Genomic DNA, 26,880 nt, shown 5'->3' on the forward strand with positions numbered 1-26,880 from the left:
CGGCGGGGTGGGGGGAGGGCCGTGGGGAGGCGGCGGCGGCGGCCGCCTCCGCCGAGGCCTGGGCCGGCCCGCCGCCGCCGCCACTTGGCTGATGCGTCCGGAGCGGCCGCCATGGACAAGATCCTGGAAGGGCTGGTGAGCTCGTCTCACCCGCTGCCGCTGAAGCGGGTGATCGTGCGGCGCGTGGTGGAGTCGGCGGAGACGCCACTGAGCCAGGCGCAGTGCCGCGCCATGTTCGCCCTCAGCACCCGACTGGTGCTGCAGGGCCCTGACCCCTTCCAGCGGCAGGTGGGGCGGCAGGTGCTGGAGGCCTACGGCCGCTACCACCGCGCCGAGTTCGAGGCCTTCTTCAACCGCGGGCTCGTCCTCGGCCTTCTGCAGCGCGGCTACGGCGAGCTGAGCAACCGCGACCCCGCCATCCTCGACTACATCCAGTCCGGGCTGCGCCTTATTATGAGCTGCCCCTCAGTGCTGGAGCTCTTCGAGCTGCTGCAGGTGGAAGCGCTGCGGCTGGTGTGCGAGCGGCCCGCGCCGCCGCTCTGCGCCCGCCTCTGCCAGCTGCTGAGCGACTTCCCGCAGTGCTTGCCCCGCGGCAGGAAGCTCTCACTTGCCTTCTGCCAGCAGCTGGTCCGCAGCATCGCCCACTTCCAGAGCCAGGGCAGCCGGGAGGCCGAGCTGCGCCTCTACGTCTCGCAGGTGACGCAGGTCAGCGGGCTCCTGCGCAGCGTCTGGAAGGCTGAGCCCGACACGCTGCTGCCCTCCCTGCAGGAGCTCTTCGCCATCATCTCCGCCGCCGGTGAGCGCGGCTGAGGGCTGGGGGCGGTTGGGCAGGAAGAATGTAGATTAACGAGAATACTGGAGGGGAGCAGTTGGATTGGCCACAGAAAGGCAAAGTCCTACCGCTAGCTTGAGTCGTTTTGCAGACATTGCCCAGGAGCCGGTACTTCCTTGCCTGGGTGCTAAAATGCAGTTTCTTGCTGCTCCCCCCACCTCGCTATTACTCCTTCCAAAAGGATACCTGAGGTCTTGGAACTATGTACCCCACACAATGGGGATGTACACAAGTAATGTGTAAAACTTAGGTGGTGTAGGAAGGATTTAGTGGCTGAATAATGTAGATGTGATTGTAAATAGGTCCTTTTTTTTACCTTAGAATGCTCACATTGGAAAGTGCCTCTGCTGTTCAGGCACCTGGGAAACTTAACATTTTAACTTTGTGTTTTTCTGTAACTAGTGTGGTTAGCAGACATTTGTTGCAATAGGAAATGACTAATAGCAGCTGTGTTGTATCACTAACATGATTTCAAAATGTATGGTACTTTTTTTTTGGAAAAAGAACCGCTTTTCTTTTCCATTGAGGATGGAGGAGGAATTTGGCAGGTTGTTGCTTTACTGGGTGAATAGGAGATGAGCAAATGGAGTTTGTAATTCAGCACTATTCGTTGTCCTTAGTCCACTGAAGTTTTTGAGTTTTGTTTTGGTGATGATAGTGTTAGATGTAGGGTAGATGTATTGTCTCAGGACTTTACAACTATGGTGAAGTTGTAGAAGAGAAGATAAAGCATATTTTTTTTCCTGTGGCTTTTTCTTTTTACTTTCTTATCTTATTTCGTGTTCAACTATTACAGATACTTCGTTTGAACCTTCTGTTGCACTGGCAAGCCTTGTGCAGCACATACCGTTGCAGATGATTACAGTACTCATCAGGAGCCTTACTACAGATCCAAATGTGAAAGATGCAAGTATGACTCAAGCTCTGTGCAGGTATTGTATTTCATTGTAAAGCGGTGAAAAGTCTCTTCTTACTGCCTTGTTTTGAAGTTACCTGTCACTTAGGTGCCATTAAAAAAAAAAAACAAACGGACAACAAACCAACAACCAGAAGTATCATACACTACCCAACCCTCTTTTAAGTGGTGTTATAAGTTATGCTGTTTAACACGTTAAGGTCATATATAAAATATGGATGTTGCTGGCATGATTTCAGTTGGAGATTGTTACTTTCATTGCTAATATAGTTTCTTTTTCATGCTTTGCTAGTGTGGGTGAAGAAGAGGGTTAAATAGGGGAAGTCAGCTGTGTTCCTTTTAGGTAACATCTTATGTTTAAGTCTTTATGTTTAACCTTATGAGAGATGGCATAAATAGGAAACTTCACAGGTTTACAGTCAAGTGGAGAAACAAGGCCTTGTTTTGTGAAAATCAATCTTTCTACTTTTTCAAGGAGCAGAGTGGTTCTCACGTAACTATCTCACCCATTGTCTCCTCTGGAGGGAGGAGACGATTAGAAATGAGCTTTACTGCTTAGTTTTGAGGGATTTTTTTTTGCTTAGTTACCTTTATAACTTTTTAGTAGGATTTACAGGGAGGAGCCTCTATTTCCATCTTCACTCAAGCCTCCAGAGGCTTGTAGGGTGCTCTTTGAATCATAGAAGAAAAGAAATGGTGTAAAACCAATTTCATTTTGTGCTTCTTGTCACTAATTTAAACATGAGTAAACACTGAGATGGGTAGTGCTGTTAACACTGTGATGCAGATGACGGCTTCAGTTAATATTTTCAGATACGTGACAAGTAATGATGCAGAAGACGACAGTGGGAGAAAGATGAGGACCTTGAAGTTCTTGGAATTGTTTTTCAAAGCGTATGGAAAAAGCTGTTATTGAGTTACTGAAGGGTAGAAAAAGTGAGTGAAGGAGCTAAACAGGAGACTGTTAAAAAAATTGTATTGTTAAAAAACCCAAAACTTTTTTAGAAGGCTTTCAACTATAAGAATTTAATATTTGCTGTGTTATTTTTTTTAACTGCCTTCATTTGAGTGTAGTGTAGTAGTTGCATATCCTAGTGAAATACTGAGTTTTTTTCACACCAAAAACATTCCTTGTGTTTTCATTCAATTGAGGAGCCGTGTTTCATTTGAAAACATAGTTGATGAGAAGAAGCAGCATTACTGTTGTAATTTTTCGTAAGACACATTGCTTAGGGACTTTAAAAGAATCCACTTGACTGAACAGATTTTGTCAAAGCAGTATGCCCAATCTAAAATTCAAAGCTGACTAGTGCGTAAGGATTTCTGTATGTGGATAATTTGCCAGTAATGTGCTCCTGGTTATTTTTGATGTTAATGTATTTCTAACATTTATGTTGTGTTACCTGCTTCAGCACAATATGATTGCATCATTGTAGCTTTAGAATGGCTTCTATGTATGCTTCTGCTTTGGGAAGTAATGCAGTGCTGCATTTCCATTATTATCAAATAAGTGCTTTTAATACTAGCTATGTGGTGAATTTTTTCCTCTTATTTTTGAAAGAGCAGTGCCACCTTACCTGTCTTGTATGTTCTTTGAAGAAATACTTGATTTTAAGAACCTCTAGTTATGTTCCATGAGACTAACTTTTTAGGTACTGTCATGCTTTGGCCCAGCTAGCACAGCAGCACCACGACAGTGTCTTACTCTGTGCCCCCCATTCACCTCCACCCTTGTTAAGACCCCAGTGAAATGGGAGTAAAAAGATAAGCAAGATTGTTGTGTATTAAAGCAAGAGCACAGAGGGCTTGCTGACAGTTACGGTTCTGGGCAAAACAGACTCCAGTACTCGACTTAGAGAAGAAAGTACAAAAGTTTATTCTACAAGAAACAGAATGGAATAAAAGCAAAAAGGGAATAGGATGATGAGAAAATTACAACCAACACTTAAGTCTCCCTCCCCCATCCCTCTTTTCTTCCCGGGCCCAGCTCAGTGCTCCTGATATCTTTACCTCCTCCCCTCTCAGTGGCTCAGAGGAGCAGGAATTGGAGGATGTGGTCAGTCTCTCATAGATGGGATCTGCCACTTCTCTCTGCTCAGATGAGGATGGCTCCTGGCATTCGTTCCCTGCTGCGATACGGGGTGCCTCCCCCGGGACACAGTATTTAACAACTGTCTCTGGTGTGGGTTACTCCCAACAGCTGTGGCTTCTGCCAATACAGGGTCCCTCACATGGGATGCAGTCCTTGGTGAATCTCTGGCATGGACTCTTCGCCACGGTTGCAGTTTCTGCAGTTACAGGGTCCCTCTCTCGGGACGAGGCCTCTTCTGGGCATAAGTTTAATGAGCTTCTTTGTCATGGGTTCCTTCCCACAGTTACAGCTGTGGAAACTGGGTCCCTTCCTCAGGACATGGCCTCTTCAGGCCATAGTCACTGTCCCTGGCTTGGGGCCTCTAATGAAGTGAATCACTGCCCCTGGTCCGGGGTCAGCTTTAGTAACATGAGTCTCTGCCCCTGATACAGAATCATTATCAAAATGAATCTCTACCACTGATGCGAGGTCTTTAAAGAAATTAAAATAAATCTCAGCTTCACCATTCCTCTCTGTAGAATGCAGGGGAGTCTCTGCTCCAGCACACCTCTCTTTCATCACTGACCTTGGAGTCCGCATGGTTGTATCTTACTGTTCCTACTCATTGCACCACCACCAGCCAGAGAAGAAGGAGGCAGAAGAAGGAAGAAACGGGAAGAAGAAGGAGGAAGAAGCCTCCTCTTCCAGCCTCTTCTTAAAAAGTGATCATGGAGGTGTCTAATTGGCTCAGCCCCAGCAGTGGGTCTGGCTCAGCTGGGGAGAGTTTCAAACAACTACTTACAGGAGCCCCTTCTGCCTTACCAGAAAAAGCTGTCATGTCAAACCATGACAGGTACCTTGTTTTTGTTTGTAGATACTCTCATCTAGTTTATTTTTGTACCTCTGGTAACTCTTGGCTGTAATTGCTCTCTTCTGGCTTAGAGGTATAGTTGTCAATAAGATGATGCAGATGGAATGTCTGGAGTGCCAAGTGACCATGTTGTCATCAGGCTTGCATTGTTCCCAGGAGATGCAGAACTCCAGGCACAGCAAGACTTCCTGACGAGAGTCAATAGAGCTTTGTTAGCTGTAAATTAGAGACCTTGTTACTCACTTCCTAAGAGTAACTTTAATGACACTACAGAGTCTGTCTAAAGTGGAGCACAGATTAGTAAATAAACTGTTATTAGAAGACTAGTAAATTTATTTTTTTCAGTGAGGGGAGGTGTTAGGCACAGGTTCATATAAGAAAGAGTGCTTGCTTTTTGGTGTCATAGTGCAGTTTTAATTGGCTCACCTGTCTCATGAAGCTTTACTTGAAGCGTGAGGAAAAGCACAAAATTACTCAGTCTCTTTTGAGATACATGACCACTTGAAGATCTCAAGTCAAGGGATCTCAAAATAACTTGACTACCTATACTCAATATCCTGACAAGTGTAATGTTTGTTCGCACTTTAATACAATTAAGTTTGTTGAGAGAAACTGAAAATTTTGCTAAAAAGAAACTCCAGACATGATCAGGTCCTTGGGCTTGTTGCTAAAAGTGTAAAATACTGTGATGGGTTAAAGTTTTGGGAGGAGATGCCTCATAGTCTAAAAATCTTCTGTTGTTGCTCATTTTGTTTTGATGTTGTTTTTGTTTTAATCTGAGGGGATTTTTACTGGAGCTGCCAGATTCAGTCTGATGCAGCTAAGACGATATTTTTGTGAAAAAAGTTACTATATGAGGTTGCACAGATAATTTTTTATTTTTTTTTTCTATCCAGAGATATCTGAAATACTGTCCTTGTTAGGCAGATATATGGATAGCAGACCTAATTTTAGCATAGTAGGAGGCAGAAGATCTTCTTGAGGCCTTAGAGGTTCTCTTAATCTGATCAAACATGAAAAGGTCCTCTGTGGTTTTATTCACAATCATCATATCTCATATTAGTATACCTCCCTGTGTAATAACATTGCAGTCATTGATTGCAACAAAGCAGAAGCCAAGTAAATGCAATGCAGAGAGGATTTACTGACCAAAGTGTCCTACTTTTCACCTGCCAAGTCTCAGATTTTATGCGTTTTAGGGTGTTCTCATGCATGTCTTCAAATTTATTTGTTTCCTTTTCTGGCTTGTTTCTGCTCTTATGAGCGTTGACTCCACTTCTAAGAGCAGAAATAGATTTTAAGGGATGGGAATTCTGTCTGTATCATTACACAAAGAATGAAGCTTCCCTTTAGAAGGTTAATCGTAGTGAAAGGATAGCGATTGTCCTATTAGTAATGATGTTGAATGGTTTAGTAGTTATACTGACAGGGGTGACACAGAATGGCCTGTCCTATAACTAGAGCAATGGAATGAACATGGAGCCCCAGCTCCCACTCAAAAGCCATGTTTTCCACTTGGAATTTGAGAGTCAATGTGCTTGAAAGTGCACATAATATGAAGATGGTAATCAGATATTTTTTTAACAGTAGTGCCAGTGTAGGGCTCTACAGAATATTTGTCTAAAAAGTTAAGAAATCAAAATATATTATCATAAATTATCTGTTGCAGGTAGTTGTGTCACTGCTGAAGAACAGCGGGTCTACATATTGCTATAGGGAATGGGTTTGAAGGCAATGGGACTGTGAGGTCTGGGGCCCATTGTAGTTTAAGGTGGTTTTTTTAGGTTTTTTATGTGTGGGATTTTTTTCAGGTAAAACCAGGTTTGGACTAGTTTCTTTGATTTCCCCATTTGAGGAAGTATATGGAAAGGATGCTCAGAATAAACATGTTGGAGCTTTGTGTCAATTCAGAGGAATGATTGTGATGTTGCCATGTTTTTTTCCTCAAGTTTTTTTGGTAGTAATATAAAAGAAACCCCTTAAGATCTGTACTTGATGGTTAAAAAGTCAGTCCTTATTTTAAAAGTTATTCCTTATTTTAGAGAAGCCTCTCAACATTATATATGCAGATGGTGCATAATTCTAAGGTACATAAATATTAGAATGTGTACTATACATTTTTTCAGATCCAATTTATAAACTTTATGTAAATTTGTGGTTGGTTGTGGTAATACCAAATTCCCAGAATGCATGTCTGGTATTGCAAAAGACTACATTTTCCTTTTTAGTTGAGTATCTGAGGACTGAAACACTCATTTCAGACTGTTTGAAGCTCTTACAGTCTCCAGGAAGAACACAGGGGCTGATAGCTTTGTTCAGACTGACAGTCATTAACTATGCCTGTTCAGTGATAGTGACTGTATTACACTGGTTACTTGTACCTATTCAGTTCTGTATTAGAATTTAACCTCTTAAAATAATTAATCTTTATGAGGAACTGTTTCAGAAAAGAATAAAATAAATACCCATCTAACATCCTGTTTTCATTAAATTCTAGAATAGAATCATAGCTTAGTTACATAGATTGGGTGGCACTTTTGGAAGGTACCTCATCCAGTCCTGGTGGAAGCAGGACCAGCTTCCAAGTCACACATTGTTGCTCAAAACCTTGTCCAGTCAAGTTAAGAGCTTTCTGGAAGAATGGAGGTGCTTCACCTGTATTTGTTTCAATGTCAGACTGCCCTCGTGGTCAAAATTTTTTCCTTACACTTAGTGGTGCCTCATGTGGTTTGAAGAAGGGGATCTTGTGGACCGTTAATGAAAATCCAAAACATTGTCAAGTAAAATCTCGTAAGATCAAAGCCTAAATGTCATGATTTAGCTGGTACTGCCTTTCGATATTGTCTGTGTCTTAGAATTGGATTGACTAATCTCCCCGTCTGCTTTAAGTATCAGTGTAAATTCTCTGTTAATTTAGAATACCCTTTTCCATTGTTGATATTTCATTATATTTTCTAGGTAAGTCCCTTCACTTTTTCCTTAGCTGTAGTGAAGTTCTTCCTTTTCAGATACATGTAGGCACCAGGCTGCTGATAGCTATTATAAGATCCTTACATCACATACAGGAGTGTATTTTGAATTACTAAATGTTACCTTTTTAACTGAAGAGTATTTGAGTTGGCTTCCAGGAACGTAGTTCTAAATTTAAAATACTTCCTATTAAAATTTTAACTTAGCCCAAACCAGACCAAACCCAACTAATAAAAGGTATTAGGAGGGGAGGTTTCCAGGTGCAGGCATGTCTTCACCTTTAGTAGTAAGGTTTTGCAAGAAAATAGAAAGGTTAGCTTAAGGTGTATAAAAGCTGGATCCATATTCTTAAATAGCAAGCAACAAAAATATACACAGTATGTAATTGTATATGCTTATGTATTTGGGGGGGGATAATTAATGTGTGAACTGGGACTGTTTAGGCTAGAAAAAGAGGAGACTGAGGGGGAATCTTAATACTTACAAATATCTAAATGATGGGTGTCAGGAGGTTGGGACATCCCTTTTTTATATTGTGTCTAGCAACAGGACAAGGGGTAATGGGATGAAGCTGGAACACAAAAAGTTCCATTTAATTTTACTGTGTGGGTGAGGAAGCCCTGGCACAGGCTGCCCAGAGAGGTTGTGGAGTCTCCATGCTTGGAGGTCTTCAAGACCCGCCTGGGCATGTTCCCATGTGACCTGATCTAGGTGGACCTGCTTCTGCAAGGGAATCAGACTAGATGATCTCTGGAGATCCCTTCCAACCCTACCATTATATGATTTTATGAAGTCTATAATTAATAATGAACTATTTAAATTACTTAGGGAATTAAAAATTATTACATGACTGACATTCCTTCATTACTTCCTGTGAGACTGTGTAAGTGTGTAACTACCTGGATAATATATAGAATTTCATTGTTGAGATGAAAATTAGTGATGTATTGTTGTGTTTGGGTTGTTTTTTAATCTTTCAGAATGATTGACTGGTTGTCCTGGCCTTTGGCTCAGCATGTGGAGACATGGGTGATTGCACTGCTGAAAGGACTGGCTGCAGTCCAGAAATTTACCATCCTCATTGATGTCACTCTGCTTAAGATTGAATTGGTATGTTGGAAAAGTACATACAAAAGTGAAGGATAGAGAAAGGGATTTGTGACAGCTCTGCAATTTCATAGCATCATTTGTATTGCAACCGATACTACCTTATTCTGCAAAGATGATGTAAATGTATCTGTAGCTATGGTTATGAGTTTGGACATCTGTTGACATGTTTTCTGAAATTTCACTTTCTAGATCTACTGAAATAAATGTGGGTTTTTTTCAGGTCTTTAATCGACTTTGGTTTCCTCTAGTGAGGCCTGGTGCCCTTGCTGTCCTTTCCCACATGTTACTTAGTTTTCAGCATTCTCCGGAAGCTTTTCATTTGGTAAGTGACAAAATAAATGATTTTCAGATATTTGAAATGTCATTAATATGTGATTTCTATTGTGGGTATAAATAGTTACAGAATTGATGTGCTCGGATTTCTTCTTTGTTTCAAGGTTCCACAATCAGATTTCTGGTTCACAGAGCTCTAGACCTTTGAAATTCCAGGTTTAACCTCTTAATCTGTGACTAGAAATGAATGTTCTTATTGCTGGTATGTTTGTCTTTCTGCTCTGTTTTGATATACATTTGGACACACTGAAGAACACTGGTTTTAATAGCCCCTCTTCAAAATACAATTTACCAGTTGAAGTGGTATGATGATGCCTGTTCATGTTAGTACAGCAAGAGTATGTATGGTGCTTTCCCCGTTCTCATATGCAGTGTTTAGCTTAAAGTTTGAGTGAAATATAGGCCTTTCAGACTTCACCCTAGTAACGACTTGACACCCTGTTTCTCTAAGGCACCTCCAAGTCTCTTAGGCAGGAAGGGATCGCAAACTCTTTGATTAGCATCAGAGTAATTGCCTTATGCCTGTCACACTTTTTTTTTTTTACTGATACAGGTCTGAAGTTTCTCTCTTCTCCTTCCACTGCCATAATCTTGGCTTAAGATAGAAACTTGAGTCACAAATAAGAGCCAAGTAGCCTTGGAATATGCTCAAGATGTTATCTTGCTTTTCTTTTGGTTCCTGAGAGAGATAAAACATTTCTAAGAAAAATGTAAAATGTGAGACAACTTATTCTAGAAATAGGTGTGTGCTTTAACAAGGAAAATTTCTACCGTAGGCTACATGCAGTACTACATAAATGTCTTGTCTTCAGGACTTAGAGTAACCATTTTCTTTCCGTTTTAAACAACCTTCTTCACTACCATTTTTTGAGCTGCTGCTGTCATTTAGTATCCTATAATATTTCCCTGCACTTAAATAACTAACTTACTTTCAGATCACTTATTATAAAAAAGTATAATAGTTAAATACACATTTGATAGATGCACTGCAAGATAAATTATATTTAAGTTACATTCCCATTCCCTATGCTTGAAAAGTGTGAGCATAAATGACTTAGGTTTTTTTGTAGAAGAAAAACACTGTCTTGCACTTATGATCTAGAACTTACCGTGGTGTGTTCTATAGAATTCTTAAGATCTGCCTATTTATACAATTTTAATGTGACCACAAACCAGGAGTCATACTTCTGTATGTATTCAAAGTGTAACTTTCAGTATTGTGCGTCGTACTCTAAATAAGAGTTTTGGCTTTCAATTTAAAAGAACTGACAACCTATACTTTTTCTGTCCTTCTCATGTGCTTTTTCTGTGCAAACTCCTCGGAGCCACTTCATACAAATCTCATCCTTGGAGCTCAGTAGTTACTTTGTTATTATTGTGTACCAACATTGGTAAAATGAAAGAAGGAAACTTCACTGCAACTTTCACTATTGTCTCTGTAGTACATTGAACACTTAGTTGTTGTGATTTTGTGGGTATCTTGTTTACCAAAAGATTAGAGTTTATTTCTCAGAGATGTAAAAATGTTAATTATGCTTTGAGAAGCTCTTGTTTTAGCACTTGGAGTATGATTGTCTTCGTTTATTGAGCCTAACTCCCTCACTAGATGGAGCTGTGAGACAGTTTCCATCTTGTAAACTGAAATAGCATGAGTATATTCATGGACTTCAGGTCCCAAGCATTAGATTCTGTTTAAGGGAAATCGACAGGTTTGTTTAAAAAACCATATCCATTAAATTAGAACACGATGCTGCACTGCTAGTGGTGTTTCAAAAGCAAAATGTTTGCTATTCATGTCCGTAGTGAGTACTTTTGGACATTTGGCCCCTTAAAATGTTAAAAAACATTTTATAAGTTTCTGAAGCTCCTAAACTTGATATGTGAGCTAAAGAGAGCACTGAATAATTAGTTGTACTGTTGGAAGATTGTCACAAGTCAAGAATAATGCATGTTCATAGAGTCCTATTCTCAAGCGAGAACTGGTTGAGAAACTAAGGTCCCCTGTCATTTGGCATGTGTCAAGTTGTTTGTAGAACAGAAAAACTCCAAAAACTTAATTAACACTCTTGTTGGGGGGATTTGGGTTTTTTTTCCCTATTCAGATTGTCCCACATGTGGTCAGTTTGGTCCACTTCTTCAGAAGAGATGGCTTACCTTCCAGTACAGCCTTTTTGATGCAGTTGACGGAGTTGATACACTGTATGATGTATCATTATTCAGGATTTCCAGAGCTGTATGAACCCATTCTGGAAGCTGTGAAGGTATATTAGGAATTCTTCAGAGCATGGAATGTTTTTGTTTTGTTTTCTCAACTATGAAACCTGTAATTCCATAGTTGTAGATTCTTTACAAATTGGCTAGGAGAAACAGCTAACCACATAATCTCACGTCAGTTCTCTTTTTTTAAATATGTTGGTATAAAGTGTCCTGAGTGGCCCATGTGATTATAGAAGGCTCTTCAGAGAAGCCTAAAATGAGATCCTTTATTAAGAGTACAATCTAATTTCTTAAGCCTCATTTAACTATTAATATGTGTTCTTGAGGTGTGTTCTAGACATTTCATTTCAACCCAAACCGGAAACTAACTCTTCAAACTGACACGTAGAGCACTGATAGTGTTGAAGTATGTTCCAAGTAGTATTTGACATGGTGATTTAATCTTTAGCTAGCTCCAAAACATGATTAATTAAGCACTACATTTTAATACTGCAGTCACTATTGTATGCCTCCCAAAGGATGCTGGTTTATGCTCTTTCAAAGCGAAATTTGTCTTTTCTAGTTAAATATTTAAGTGCATGATGCACCTAAAAGAGAAAATAAAAACCTTTAAAAATAACCAACACCCCAAAATAAATAAGAAAAAAACCAACCCCAAACGTTAAAACGTACTCAGATATTACTGCCTGATTATGTAGCAGTAATACTGTGATTAAAGGCTTTGATACCTTCAAAAGCCTCTATCAATTTAATTCCAACTATTCTGGGCTTTATTCTTTCATTCTTATATTTTGATTAGACAGAATAAGAATGTATTTGTAGCAGAAGAGAGAATGCGTTGTGGGTCTACACATTCTCACAAAAAGGATTCTGTGAATCTGCAGGTCAAAGGTGACCACCAGTCCCTTATTCCTGCAGTTTGAGAGTAAAATAAAAGAAGCTTTAAAGAAGAGTGCTTGAGGCGGTTATATTCTAGACTATATCGGGGATAGCACAGCCCGGAAGGAGAATAAGGGAGCAAGTGAAGATATGACTGCAAAATGGAGGACCTATTATAAAACTACACAGCAAAACCTTCTAAGTTTGTTAAATGTTTCTCTTGCAGGATATGCCCAAACCCACCGAAGAGAAGATTAAAATGATTCTCAGTCAGAGTGCCTGGACTTCTCAGTCCAATTCGTTGCTATCTTGTTTATCTAGAATTTCTGGAAAATCTGAAACTGGGAAGACAGGTTTAATTAATCTAGGAAATACTTGCTACATGAACAGTGTTATTCAGGCACTTTTTATGGCTACAGAGTAAGTCCTTTTTAACAGCTCTTTTGGTTGCTAATTGCAGTTATTCTTTCTTTTCACAGAATATTTACTTGTCTTGGAGTCTCTCAGTTCACAAAGATGAGTGCAGAGAAACCCTCTCAGCTTGCTAGAGCTGCATGAGTTTCTTTGCACTCAGTTACTGATTGCTTTGTTGAAATCCAGCTCTGTGAAACTGGTATTCTAGCCGTTAAAAATCCTAATCTGTCCTGTTTGGTGTCAAAAGCCAAATCCCCTTTTCCTCACTGTCTTTGCTCCTTTCAGTGTTGTAGAAGTTCATGGTAATGCTTTCATAATAATCTGGAAGCTACTGATATTTCTTCTTAATCTGTCTGTAGCCCTTTCTTACACAAGTAAACGTTCAAAGAAATAGTTTTTCTGCAGTATTAGTTCCTAACGTAGTTACCTGCACCAGAGGAGGAGAATCCAAGTACTCAAGGGGGTTGTTATGTGTTCTGCTTTCTTTCAAAATGAAGTAATTGTGTTGTTAGTATCTAGCAAGGAAACTAATTTTTTTTTTCTTTTTCAGTTTCAGAAGACGTGTTTTATCTTTGAATCTAAATGGATGTAATTCACTAATGAGAAAATTACAGCATCTTTTTGCATTTTTGGCCCATACCCAGGTATGTCAGTTTTTCATCTGCTGTTTTTTAAGCCTGGATCTGTATAAAAGAATTCAGGAGCAAACATGATGCTATGGGAATTGTTTTGAGTATATTAAAAGTATGATAGATTTGTAGGAGAATGAGTCTGCCTCCATATTTTCAGATGGTGTGGATGGACATTGAGGAGATTGAGGGGATAGACAAGAGGACATTGAGGAGAGATCTTATTAACATTTATAAATAACTAAAGGGTGGGTGTCAGGAGGCTGGGGCATCCCTTTTTTTCTATAGTAGCTAGCAACAGGGCAAGGGGTAATGGGATGAAGCTGGAACACAAAAAGTTCCACTTAAACATAAGAAAAAACTATTTCACTGTGAGGATGACAGAGCAGTGGCACAGGCTGCCCAGAGGGGTCGTGGAGTCTCCATCCTTGGAGATCTTCAAGACCCACCTGGATGTGTTCCTATGCAACCTGATCTAGGTGAACCTGCTGCTGCATGGGGATTGGACTAGATGATCTCTAAAGGTCCCTTCCAACCCTAACATTCTGCGATTCTATGACATAGAGAAATCTGTATTTCATAAGTAGAATATCTTGACTTTGTGTTGTTTTTATAAATGGTTAGTAATATGTTTTCTTTGAGAAGCTGAACTGAAAAAAATCGAAGTAGTACTTGACCTGATTTACAAGCAGACTTTATGTAACTTTCTAGGATAAACTGTGATTTTTCTGCAGAGTTTTTTTTTATAGCTAATTTTACTCTAATTCAAAATCTGAAGTGAACTTAATTAACTGTTCAGAATGTTCTGCTAGTGCTAGAAAGTCATAAGACACTTTTGTACTTTTTGATTAATAACAAAAAAACTTGTTGTGAAAGAGATGGAGCTGAATTACCTTAATGAAATTGATACATACTGGTGTTCTTATGAAGAATGAAAACACTTTTCAGCTTGCCAGCAAGAGCAGTAACTGCTATTACACATAACATCTGGTTTACACTCACTAGACATTCAATATTTTTGTGCAGGATCCACTACTATTATCTTCATATTTGAGGATTACTACAAGATAAATGGTTCCCTCTTCCTATGACTGAGTGGTTTAAATGCTTCTATTGTATGTTTCATAGAGTTTTTCTAGAGTAATGTAGTCCAAAGTTCAATTGTCAGTATCAAAATAATGTGATTGGTTTTCTATGTCGTTCTTATGTAACCTTGTCTGTCCTTCTGTTACATGAACAGAGGGAGGCATATGCTCCTAGAATTTTCTTTGAGGCTTCCAGACCACCGTGGTTCACCCCTCGTTCACAGCAGGATTGCTCAGAATATCTCAGATTCCTGCTAGACAGGTACAGTTATTGTGCCATTAATGGGAATGAGTCTGCAGTCTTACCTCATAACGTTGAATTCTTAGGAGCAGTCATATAATAGTTCCACTATGTTAGTGGGGAGCAGGAATTTTAGACCTCATTCCTGCCTGTCTCTGGTTTTCTGTGTGGCCCGTGAAACACTTTTCTTCCTGTGTTTAATCTGTGGTAAAGTTTGAATACTGCTTGGTATCTGCATCATTTAAAACAAATTGTAGTGGTAGCCATGTTCGATTTTTACAAATCTGAACTTGGGTGTTACATGAGGGTCCTGGTCCCATGGGAAGATAAACATAGTTGCTGAAAGCAGTTTAATCTGGGATTGCATGTTGGTGGAGACAGCTATATGTCTTTGAACAAGTTAGGTAAGTCACGAAGGTCATAAATACATGCATTTATAACCAGTTTAATAAACACGCAAATGAACTGTGGCACAGATAATAAATAACTAAATTTATTAGTAGCCCTCTTCAGTTTTTGACTTATTGAGATGTGGCTTAAGCAATATTGCTTTATGTCACATTCCACTTTTAGAGAAGTTTATTTCAGTAGTTAAACCGCTGGGGTTTTTTTCTTTTTTTTTTCCTTTTCCCTTGTCTTACGTTTCTTTTTTGGTGTGGCTTTTCTTATTGTAGTTTTTTAACTTTCTTGGCTACAAAATTCTGACCTTTTCTTTGGAAATAGTCTGGCACAAGATAAATAGCTGCTTGTTCTCTTACGAAATCTGACATACAGAACCAGTCAGCTGGAGAACTAATTTATTAAGATAGTGTATTATCTTAATACAGTATTATTACTTAGTATTTCCACTGTGTACTGTTATAGGTAATGAAACCTGCATTAATTATCTTTGTGCTTTTTTTTATATACTGTTTTGGGTAGTACTGGCCTGTATGGCTCAGCTTATATAAAAATAACCATTAACTTTCTGTAACGTGAGATGCTTCTAGTCACTCAACCATCCAAATTTTTTAGCATAACTGGAAAAACAACCTGAAATGGTGCATCAGTAATTGTTTGAAAATAGCACAACTACTTGGATTTGTTTTTTCTTTGTCTTCAGACTGCATGAAGAAGAGAAGACCTTGAAAACATTGTCTTCAGCAAAAATTTCTGCAGGCATTTTAAATGAAGAGTCCCAGACACAAGAAGCTGTCCATAAAGCACAAGTGTTCGCTGAAGCACCTTGTATGGGAAGTGAAGAAAGAACTCTGATAGAGAAAATGTTTGGAGGAAAATTGAAGACAACTATATGCTGTTTGAACTGCAAAAGTATGTCTCAAAAGGAAGAAGCTTTCACAGATCTTTCTCTGGCTTTCTGTCCTCCAACTTCCTTGGAGAACATCGGCTCAAAATGTATGGAACGTTCTGAAGTGAAAGGTGACTACGTGTTGCAGACTAATACTTTAGGAACTAGTCCTGCTGGAGAAACGCCTCTCAATCACTTTGAAGTAAATGGTGGATGTGACACAATAATGAATGAAGGAACCATAAAAGATTGTTCTACTGAGCCAAACTCTGAGAACACCACAAATTCTGAACTCAACAAAGTTCAAGATAATGGGGATGTGTCTCAGAACACCCTGTCAGTTACAGACTTATTGAATTATTTCCTGGCACCTGAAATCCTCAGTGGAGATAATAAGTATTATTGTGAGAAGTGTGCCTCTCTGCAAAATGCTGAGAAAACTATGCAAATCATTGAGGAACCTGAATACCTCATTCTCACTCTTTTGAGATTTTCGTATGATCCAAAGTGTCATATAAGGCGCAAAATCTTGGACAATGTGTCTCTGCCACTTGTTTTGGAACTGCCAGTCAGAAGCGCAAAATCCTCTTTAGCTGTGGTTTCAGGAGGTTGGTCTGTTGGTGTTGAGATTTCAGATATTGGAGAAAATCTTGCTAAAAAACTGAAGCCCTCAAGTGCTGATGAAGTGACCTGCCCGCAGCTGATGCCCTATGTGTTAAGCTCTGTGGTGGTGCATTCTGGTGTATCCTCTGAAAGTGGACATTATTATTCATATGCTAGAAATGTTACTGGATCAGGACCTTCAGATCTGTGCCACCAGTCTACAGCTCTTTCTTTAGTTTCTCCTCAGGATAAATTGTTGACAGAGGAGAGTCCTTGTACTGTCATAGAAAATGAGCTGAACACAGAGATGCCACGAGAATGGTTTCTGTTCAATGACAGTAGAGTGACATTTACCTCATTTCAGTCAGTCCAGAAAATTACCAGTAGATTTCCAAAGGACACTGCTTATGTTCTGTTTTACAAAAAACAAAACAGTACCTGTGGCTTCAACACCAGTTCGGCAAATGGACTCTGGTTAAATGGAGACCCACCCCTACAAAAAGACCTCATGGATGCAATTACGAAAGATAACAAGCTGTACTTGCAGGTAAGACAGAGATTGTATATGAAGAGTGACCTCCCTAAAACTCACAAGGAACAGTCTAAAAGAAAGAAAAAGCTAGCTTTTAAATATTTTGATATATTAAATCACCAATCTCACTTCCACCTTGATGTTACTAGCCAGGTGTCATAGTACAATTGTCACCAATAGATGGGATGCGCCAGGGGAAATGGATTAAATTCACATTAGTTTAGATTTTTAGTGGAGATGCTCACAAAGATCTTTTAACCACTTGTAATTAAGCAGGAGAGACTTTTCAGACAGTTCTAATTTTCATTGCTTGTCATAAATTACAAAAGTAGCTAAAGTATGCTTAAAATCTTCTTAGCAGTGTGCTTATTAGTGCATTTACATTTGGAGTGATGTTTTATTTATACAAGTGTACTAATCCAAATGCTAGAACCACTAAAATGAAGACCAGATACTGGCGGCTAGAGCCTACTTTCCCTTCACTGCTCATTCTGCCTCCCTCTGTGAGACCATCACTGCCAGTCACACATTCCCTGTGCTCTGAGGATGTCTGTTTTTGGTTGCTGTTATAAAGAAACACTATCCTCCACATGTCAGTATGGTTTGGTTTGAGCGTTGCTGCTGTATTTGGACAGTGTAACGGTAAAAGTGTGTTTCATTTACTGTGTGCTCTTTGGGTTAAGTTGTTCGTGTAAGAGTTCTAAGCCTACTCAAATTAGAAAAATGGTAAATTCAAATTAGAACAGCTAAATCTCACTGTGGAAAATCTATTAAAATTGCTGCACATGTTTCACAAACATGAACAAGAGAACTGAAAGTTTAAATAGCAATTCTGTTTTCAGACTGTGTGATTAGAGCATTTGTGTCCTAACCATCTTTGGTTATATGCCACCTCTCCTCTTGGCTACACAAGGTAGCACAAAATATGGTTTCTTCAGCAGCAATCTCAGATCACAGAGTAGTTTGGGTTGGAAGGGACCTTTGAAGATCTAGTCCAACACTTCCACAATGAGCACAGACATCTTCGACTAGATCAGGCTGCTCAGACACCAGTCCAGCTTGGCCTTGAATGTTTCCAGAGATGGGAAACACTACCACAGCCTCTGTGAGCCATATGTTCCAGCGTTTCACCACCTTCAGCATAAACATATTCCCTATATCTAGCCTAAATCTACCCTCTTTTCGTATAAAACAATTACTTCTTGTCCTATTGTAACAGGTCCTACTTAAAAGTTTGGCCCCTGTCTTTCCTGTAAGCCCTTTCTGAGTGCTGAAATGCTGCAGTGAGATCTCTCTGAAGCCCTCTCTTCTCCAAGTTGAACAACCTCAACTGTCTCAGCCTTTCCTCACGGGAGAGAGGTGTTCTGTCGCTCTGATCATTTTTGTGGCTCTCTTCTGGACCCACTCCTCCATGTCTGTGTCTTTCCTGTGCTTGAGGGCTCCAGAGCTGGATCCAGTACTGCAGAGGGGGAGAGTCACCTGCTGTGACCTGCTGGCCATGTTTCTTTTGACACAGCCTAGGATATAGTTGGGTTTCTGGGCAGCAAGCATACTTTGCTGCATCATTTCCAGCTTTTCATCTATCTGTACCTCCAAATCCTTCTCAATGGGACTGCTCTCAGTCTCTTCATTCTCCAGACAGAATTGGTACTGGGAGTTGCCCTGGCACTTGGCCTTGTTAAATCTCCTGAGATTCCCATTGGCTCAGTTTTCAAGCATTTTTCGGGTCTGTCTGGGTGTCATCCAGTTCTTCAACCACACCACACTCAGCTTGGTGTCATCTGCAAACTTGCTGAGCGTCTGTGTCCCAGTCTTGAGGTTCGTCTACTCATGAGGTGTGGGAAGAGAAATTGCCAGTAAAGACTGTGGCAAATGGTTGAGCCACCTCACCTTTCTTGTCCGTTGTTTACCAGTTTGCCAGTCTTATTCATTAAGGGTGTCCACTTACTTGGACTTTCCTTTTCTGGCTGACATACCTGTAGAAGCCCTGCTTATTTATTATTCTTTACATCCCTTGTCTAATTGAGCTCCAGATTCACCTTGGCCTTCATGACCAAGCATCCCTCTATGATCCCTGCTTACACTGCCTATGCATTTCCTTCTTGCCCTTTAGTGTGACCAGGGAGTCTCACTGGTCTCTTGTCTTCTGATCCTGATTTCTTACACCTGGGGACTGAGAACTCTTGTGCTCTATGGAAGGTGCCCTTTAAGATCTGCTAGCTGTCTTCTGCTCCCTTTCCCTGAGGACAGTTCCCTTGGGAGCCCTATTGACTAACTCCTTGAAGAGCTGGAACTTGGCTTTCCTAAAATTTGAGGTCCTGACTTGTCTCTTTGCCTGACCCATATCCCTCAGGCCTGCAAACTCCACCAGTGCTTGATCACTGCAGCCCAGGCTGCCTCCAGTCTTGGTGTCACCCGTTGACTCACTTGCGTTGGTGACCATCAGGCCCAGGATCGTGTTCCCTCTGGCATAGCTGTCTACGGCATGGCTTCAGAAGTTATCCGTGATGCATTGCAGGAGTCTCTTGGGTTGCCTACAGCTCACCATGCTACTTTTCCAGCAGGTGTCAGAGGGACTGAAGTCCCCGGTAGGACAAGGGCCTGTGAGCACAGACTGTATTTTAAGAACACAGCCTGAAGTAGTAGAACTCTTACAGTGATACTGAAACCTTTATATATATAGATATATATATAAAACAACATTTGAAGGAGGAACAGCAAAACCTAGTATTTGTGTATTTTCATGTTGAATCCAATGCTTGCAGTCACGTCTTTAACATTTATCACCAGGATAGGTGATTACCTTATAATGTGTAACAGAGCCTTGTTTCAAATCTGAAGACATACTTTAGCCATAAGGAACAAGCAGTTTTATCAAGATGGTGAAAAAATAGTTTGTTAAATAATTCAGTTATTCTTTTAGACATTTCTCTGAATTAGCAGTTTTGAGACCATTTTAATGTAATTTATGGAATGTGCTAAGAAGTTAGTTAGTTTAAACTTTTTGAATACTGCTATATGCCTAGAACCAGTGAAAAATCAATGTGGTTTTGTAACAGTTCAATTCACTTGGTATGTACATATACACAAAAATTGTTTTTTAATAATCTTTCAGACTAAGATTTTTCTACAGAATGTATAGCTGAAGTTACATAAAGTGTGCTATCACTTTCTCTTACAGCTTACAAGTGAAAGCCAAGTTAGCAGTTTCTTGAAAACCTTTCTTTTACAACTGGAGAAACAAGAAAAGTAACATAGTCTCATTAAAATTAAAAACAGTACTTTCCAAGTATATAATTTTTATTTGAGTCTTAATTGATTGGAGTTTATTTTTGTGATTTATTATCCTTTACTCACTTTTCAATTTTTAATTCATTGGTATTGACTTTTGTTGTTCAGCATTCTAAACTTGTGTTTTCCTGCTAAGTTGAAAATATACTTTTATGTCTTGAGAAACCCTCTACTTTTTAGAGGAAATGTTAAAAAAATATCTCTAGCTTACTCTTTGGTTTTATTATTGCATACCAGTTTACCACATGGTAAATTAAACATTTTTTACTTACAATAACAAAATTTGCAGTATGGGTAGCTACTGCTCCAATTAAATCATATTAAAAATCCTGTCTATGAACAAGTAGAAAGGTAGAAGGGGAACGCTGTGCCTTATTCTTAGTGAAGAGAACTGTATTGACTATCAAGTTTTATTTATCCAGTGTAGTATTTGTTGGGATAAACATAATCAGGGGGATGCTGTTCATTATTCACAGACTAGAGAACTGTATAGACTACCAAGTTTTATTGAACTGAGTTAGGATGTGTTGCCATAAAAATAATCAGCCTGAAAACATTCAACATTGTTTTAGAAACAAGGATATTTATTGCAAAAGTGCCAGTGCTGTAAGCTATACTAGAACAATTTAGTGTAGATTAATATTAATCAAGTCAATATATGCCTTGAGAGAGGAAAGAAATGCACTCATTTAACATAAACTGCTGAACAGGAATAAAGCCTAACTGCTAAATGATTTCACTTTTAGTATTGAAGACATGATATGAGTGTTTAATGCTAATACTCTGTCAAGAAACTTTTTAATAATTTATAATTTGATCACTGTTCCGTATTGCTCTTGTATATGTGCATATATAGACATCTTCCATTCATTATAGAGAGAGGTTTTTTATAGGATAGCAATGAAGCCAAGATCATAAGTGAGGTTTGTCCTGTTCTCAGTGCCTTATGACTGCTTCTGAACAGTATTTCTAAGTGACTGCCAAAAGTTGTGCTTGCAGCACATTCATATTCTGTACTGCATAATGTGTGCATCTCCAGAGCTGAGAGTCAACCCTTGCACATAAGTCATGTGCCCTTGCACTGTGGTGTTGCTGTTGGTAGTAGCACTGTTCCTTTCAACGTGTCCCATCTCAGTGAGGAAGCCTAGTCACAGTAGAACAACCATACAACACAGGTTATAAATGGTACTGTGATAGGTATGTACTAGAAGACATGCATCAAGGAATGCATAGCTATAGGTGCGTAGCTATGCCAAAACCTCATGCTATCTAGTAACTGTAGTAAGGCAGACTAAAATAAATTGTCTTTTAGCTAAATCTGCCCAAAAAAAATGTTCTTAGCTGTAAGATGCTAGTGTTCTTGTCTATGTCTTTAAGCATAACCCACACAGCTATGCTTGATGCTTAATTTGTTTTGTAATACAGTTTGTTAGGTGAAACTCAACTATTGGGATTTAAGGTGTATAAATTTGCCAGGTCACTGGAGGGACAAAAGGGGAAAGGGGAATAAGGAAAACCCTGGTTTTGGTTTGATACTGTGCTGCGTTGACTTCAGCAAGGCTTTTGACACTGTCTCCCATTACATCCTCATTGGAAAGCTCAGGCAGTGTGGCTTGGATGAGTAGATGATCTGATCTGCAGCAATGCCAGGACCTGAGCCCCCATTTCACTGTCTCCAAGCTAGGACCAGTGACCAGATCACCTCTCCATTTTCCAGAATCATTTCATTTACTTCTTGTGCCTATTAGTAGTCTTATCATTTCTGGTCACTTGCAAACTTACTTTTTCACTTCAGCTTGTTCTGCTACATAGCACCCACCCTGCATAGCCAAGAAATAACTCCTTAACAGTCTCGCCAACAAACTGTTTCCTACCACAGATTATCAGATTTGTCATCTCCTCTCACTGCTTTGTCAGTAATGAAAATACTTGTCATGGCACAATGCTTGTCACAGCATAAGAAGTTTATCTGTTGCAGATCCCTTACCTGCCCGTCTACATGGTCTTTGGTTTGTCACGCTGTTTCTCAGAACATTTACAGTGTTTGAGTTTTTTTTTAATTAGGGGGAGCTAACATGGCTTCACCAAGGGGAAATCCTCTTGGACCAACGTGATAGCCTTCTATGAGTACATAACCGACTGGCTAGATGAGGGGAGAGCAGTGGATGTCATCTACCTTGACTTCAGCAAGGCTTTTGACACCATCTCCCATAACATCCTCATCAGAAAGCTCACACAGTGTGGGCTGGATGAGTGGACAGTGAGGTGGATCGAGAGCTGGCTGAATGACAGAGCCCAGAGGGTGGTGATCAATGGCACAGAATCGAGTTGGAGGCCTATGGCCAGGGGAGTTCCACAGGGATCGATTCTGGGGCCAGTCTTGTTCAACATCTTCATGGACGACCTGGATGAGGGGACAGAGTGTACCCTCAGCAAGTTCCCTGATGACACCAAACTGGGAGGACTGGCTGATTCCCCAGAAGTCTGTGCTGCCATTCAGTGGGATCTCGATGGGCTTGAAAGTTGGGCAGAGAGGAACCTCATGAGGTTCAACAAGGGCAAGTACAGAGCCCTGCACCTGGGGTGGAACAACCCCAAGCACCAGTACAGGCTGGGAATTGACCTGCTGGAGAGCAGCTCTGCAGAGAGAGACCTGGGAGTTGCGGTTGATAATAAGTTAACCATGAGCCAGCAATGTACCCTCATGGCCAAGAAGGCCAATGGCATCCTGGGATGCGTCAAAAAGAATGTGGCCAGCAGGTCAAGGTAGGTCCTTCTCCCCCTCTACTCTGCCCTGATGAGGCCTCATCTGGAGTCCTGTGTCCAGTTCTGAGCTCCCCAGCTCAAGAGGGACAGAGAATTTCTGGAGAGAGTCCAGCACAGGGCCACCAAGATGATCAGGGGACTGGAGCATCTTCCTTATGAGGAAAGGCTGCGGGAACTGGGGCTGTTTAGTCTGGAGAAGAGGAGACTGAGAGGACATCTCATTTATAAGGATATAAATGGTGGCTGTCAGGAGGTTGGGGCATCTTTTTTTTGTTTGTTTTCTAAATTGTATCCAGTGACAGGACAAGGGGTAATGAGATGAAGCTGGAACACAAAAAGTTCCATTTAAACATAAGAAAAAAACTATTTTACTGTGAGGCTGAGGGAGCACAGGCACAGGCTGCCCCAGGAGGATGTGGAGTCTCCTTCCTTGGAGATCTTCAAGACCCTCCTGGACGCTTTCCTGTGCAGGTGGACCTGCTTCTGCAGGGGGGTTGGACTAGATTATCTCTGAAGGTCCCTTCCAACCCCTACCATTCTATGATTAAACCAAATATTTTTCTGAAATACTTTAGGAAAAGTACCAGAAAAAACATCCCAGATACAGTGTAGCAAATCTTGCACTGTTTGGTGTTAAGAAATTCTATTCTAAGCTAAGGAGTGTTCAGTGTAGGTTTTCAACTAAACAGTCTATTTATACAAGGCCTGTTGTTTTAACCAAAGTTTTCTATTGATTTCTTGTACTGCAAGCAAGTTTTTAATATTCTTTTCCAATTAAATTTGCTTAGTTTTTTATCTGTCTTATAGTTAGCAGATACATAAGTATTTAGTTATTGCTCGAGATAGTATAATTCTGGTTTTCAGGAGTATGGCCCGGATAACTGTGTGTGGACAATGTCCCACAAATATCTTGTATATAATTTTGGAAATGAGTATGCATTTCAGTCCTTAGCAGCATAAAAAAGTTTCAGAGTTAGACTGTGTTTTTCTAAGAGGGCAGAGTAATTTAAACCCACAGGTACTATTTTTAGCATCTGTGAAAGTACATGGACAAACTAAGTTTAGTACTTTCCTGGTAGTATAATAGAAACAGTCTTTCAGGTTCTTGGCTCTGTTACTTGCTTCCACCAGGAGTTGGAGAAGAAAGGGAATGATTCAAGGTGACCCATGTAATTACTAAAACCCTGTTAAAATTCCCTCCTATTGCCTCTAGGGAATTATGTAGTGAGAGAGTGTCATGTGAAGGAGGCTATGGCATGAGCCTTAGTACCTGAATACTTTTGGTTCCTGAAAAAAGAAAGCATGTAGAGGTCAGCTGTCTCTTTGCTGACAGTCTTCTAGAGCCCAGTACCTACTTTTCATGTCTCAAATTTTGAAGCTCTTGGCCAATTTGAGTAAGGGATACTCAAGAAATTGCTACAAGGTTTAGAAGTTGGCCAGAGACAAAACAGTGTGTGATATCTCTAATGAGGGGAAAGCCTGTTCTTATCCTCTTCTTAGATGTTTAAGAAGCCACAGGGGCATTCTGCTGAAAAAGCAACTGTCAGGAGGCTATGCTTTGTTGTTCCTGCTACTTGTGCAGGTACTTTTTCCAGCAGCAACTCTGACTTTATGGAGTGCTTGAGAGTACCTGAAGCTTACTAATGTTAAAACACAGTTAGCATAACAATAGCACATGAAAGTTAAAAAGCTGCGCTGAATGGAAACTAAATAGCTTGTCCATCTTTTTTGCTTTTATCTGAGTACGTTTTTACTCTGAAGTTGATTGAATAGAATAAAAAAAGTGTCTTTTAAATCTTTAAAATTGTGTTAATGGTCTTATATTTCTATTTGGCAACCAAGAACAAGGGGCATCTTAAAATTGCTAGGATGAAAATTCATGTGGAACATAGATCAAAAAGTAACGTTTTTGTTAGCTTTTGATCAGCAGTCTAATTGTTTAGTAACATCCCATGTTGCTATGAAGTATTATTTTAGCATAAACTTAAATGGATTTACTTATGTTTCACATACACCAGTGTTAAGGAAATTGTACATCTCAGATTGGCTGTAGAGATTCAAATTCAACAAGCCATTCTGACTTAGGAGCCAGAAGTTGGAGATGTTACTTTAAAAACTGTTTCAAAATGTAGTAGAAATAAGCTGCTTCAAGGATTTGAAGTTATGTGGTGTGACTGTTTTTCAAGTTGTCTTTTTTCTTTCATTTCAGGAGCAAGAGCTTAGTGCTCGAACACAAGCACTTCAAGCTGCCTCAGCCTCGTGCTCTTTCCGACCCAATGGATTTGATGACAATGACCCCCCAGGAAGCTGTGGACCCACAGGTGGAGGAGGAGGGGGTGGGTTCAGTACTGTTGGTAGATTAGTCTTTTGACTATGAAGACAACCTGGAATGCACTGGTTCCGAAACAGCACAGTACAGCTGAGGACATCTAAAATATTGAACTTTGTTGAATATTGTACTAAGTTTTGAGACTTATGTTTTATTTGAAATAAATAAGTGCATAATGAAAAAAAACTACCTCTTAAAAGTTCAGTTGCTTTTATATTAAGATATGCTTGCCCAAGAGACAGAAAATGGAAATCTTTAAGTAGTTGCTGATAACACTGCATTAAACCCAACAGACGCACTTCCATCAGTTTCTATTGTCCTCATCCACTGAATGAAGAAAGGTCATTTTTTATTCTGACTATATTGTTTTATGTGGAAATCCTTTCAGATGAGATAAACTGCGTACATGGTCTTTCACTTTCACCTTATTTTCAAATCCAGTACCTTTATGGATTTCGAGATGATGCAATTTATAATGAAGGCAATAACTTAAATGTGACATCATACAGTACTTTCCAGACGAAAAATTGTTCCATATATTTCCCGTGTAAATGTAAAGAAGAAAAAGTAATTTATAAGTATTTCCTAAGTTGTTTTCAACAAAAAATGCATGTTCTGTAGGAATAATGTTTTTCAATAGGAATTGTTAACTTTGTAGCATTTCTTATTGTTTTGAGAGTTTAAAAATTATTTCAGGGAATATATCTGCTGTGTGTTGGAAAGGAAGAGATTCTGTATGTGCCTTGCAGTGCTGTAACTTAAACCTTCTGAGGCTGCAGAAAAGGGGGAAAGTGTGGTAGTTTCAATCACTATTAGAAATCAGTATGTTTCTAGAAAGCTATTAGGCTTCCAGAAGTAAAAATCTGGTAGTGCGAAATGCCACAAGTGTGTTGCTCATGATTTATTTTGTCTTAAAAAGATACATACCTAGTGATCTCTGCGTTGCTAAGAAAATCTGGTCATAAATACTGAGCTATGTTTGTAAAGTAACAGAGAGGCTCCATGTATGTATCCTTGCTGAGGATATATGCTTCTAAGAGTCCTTTGAGGTTTTTGCCTATGGTGAAAAATTTCTGATGAGTTCGGATTTTAACTGTCTGCAGAAGACTAAAATGATGCTATCTGTGGAGCAGCGTCTGCTGGCTCATTAACACCAGCAGAAGTTGAGGATCCACTCTTTTTAAAAAGTCTAGGTGGAAGTAGCAACTTGGGATTTTATGTGCAATGAGGATAGTGGAAGTAAGGGAGTTATACTGTTGAAACTGGTGATTAATTTTTAACTTGATTAATCTTATAGTGAAGTGTAAATTTATTTAAAGTATTTTTACAAAATTCTGCACTGTTTTACTGTGTTTTTATATTCTACTAAGTGACAAAGTGCATCCTTAAAAAGCATGCAGACTTGGCAGTTGTTAGCTTAACTGTACAAAATAAACCACTTTCTTTAAAAATGCCTTTTAAATTAAGTTGAAAAAAATTAAACCTGGTTAATATGATATCAAA

The 26,880-nt window shown here is 39.7% G+C and overlaps 1 protein-coding gene across 2 annotated transcripts; it reads left to right on the plus strand.

Annotated features, from left to right (window-relative positions):
* Nucleotides 1–35: 35 nt before the first annotated feature.
* USP38 (ubiquitin specific peptidase 38) lies at nt 36–26,880 on the plus strand. Of its 2 annotated transcripts, XM_061994374.1 has the most exons (10): nt 36–796; nt 1,629–1,764; nt 8,641–8,770; nt 8,991–9,092; nt 11,206–11,364; nt 12,426–12,619; nt 13,164–13,257; nt 14,483–14,589; nt 15,671–17,006; nt 25,258–26,880. In XM_061994374.1, exons 1-10 carry the CDS (start codon nt 112–114, stop codon nt 25,417–25,419), a joined length of 3,105 nt encoding a protein of 1,034 aa, XP_061850358.1. In that variant the 5' UTR covers nt 36–111; the 3' UTR covers nt 25,420–26,880. The 2 variants fall into 2 exon arrangements, with proteins under 2 accessions (XP_061850358.1, XP_061850359.1); XM_061994375.1 differs by lacking the exons at nt 36–796; nt 1,629–1,764 and adding an exon at nt 4,421–4,672.

The sequence above is a fragment of the Colius striatus genome, chromosome 3 (assembly GCF_028858725.1).
Source record: "Colius striatus isolate bColStr4 chromosome 3, bColStr4.1.hap1, whole genome shotgun sequence".
Taxonomy (NCBI): Eukaryota; Metazoa; Chordata; class Aves; order Coliiformes; family Coliidae; genus Colius; species Colius striatus.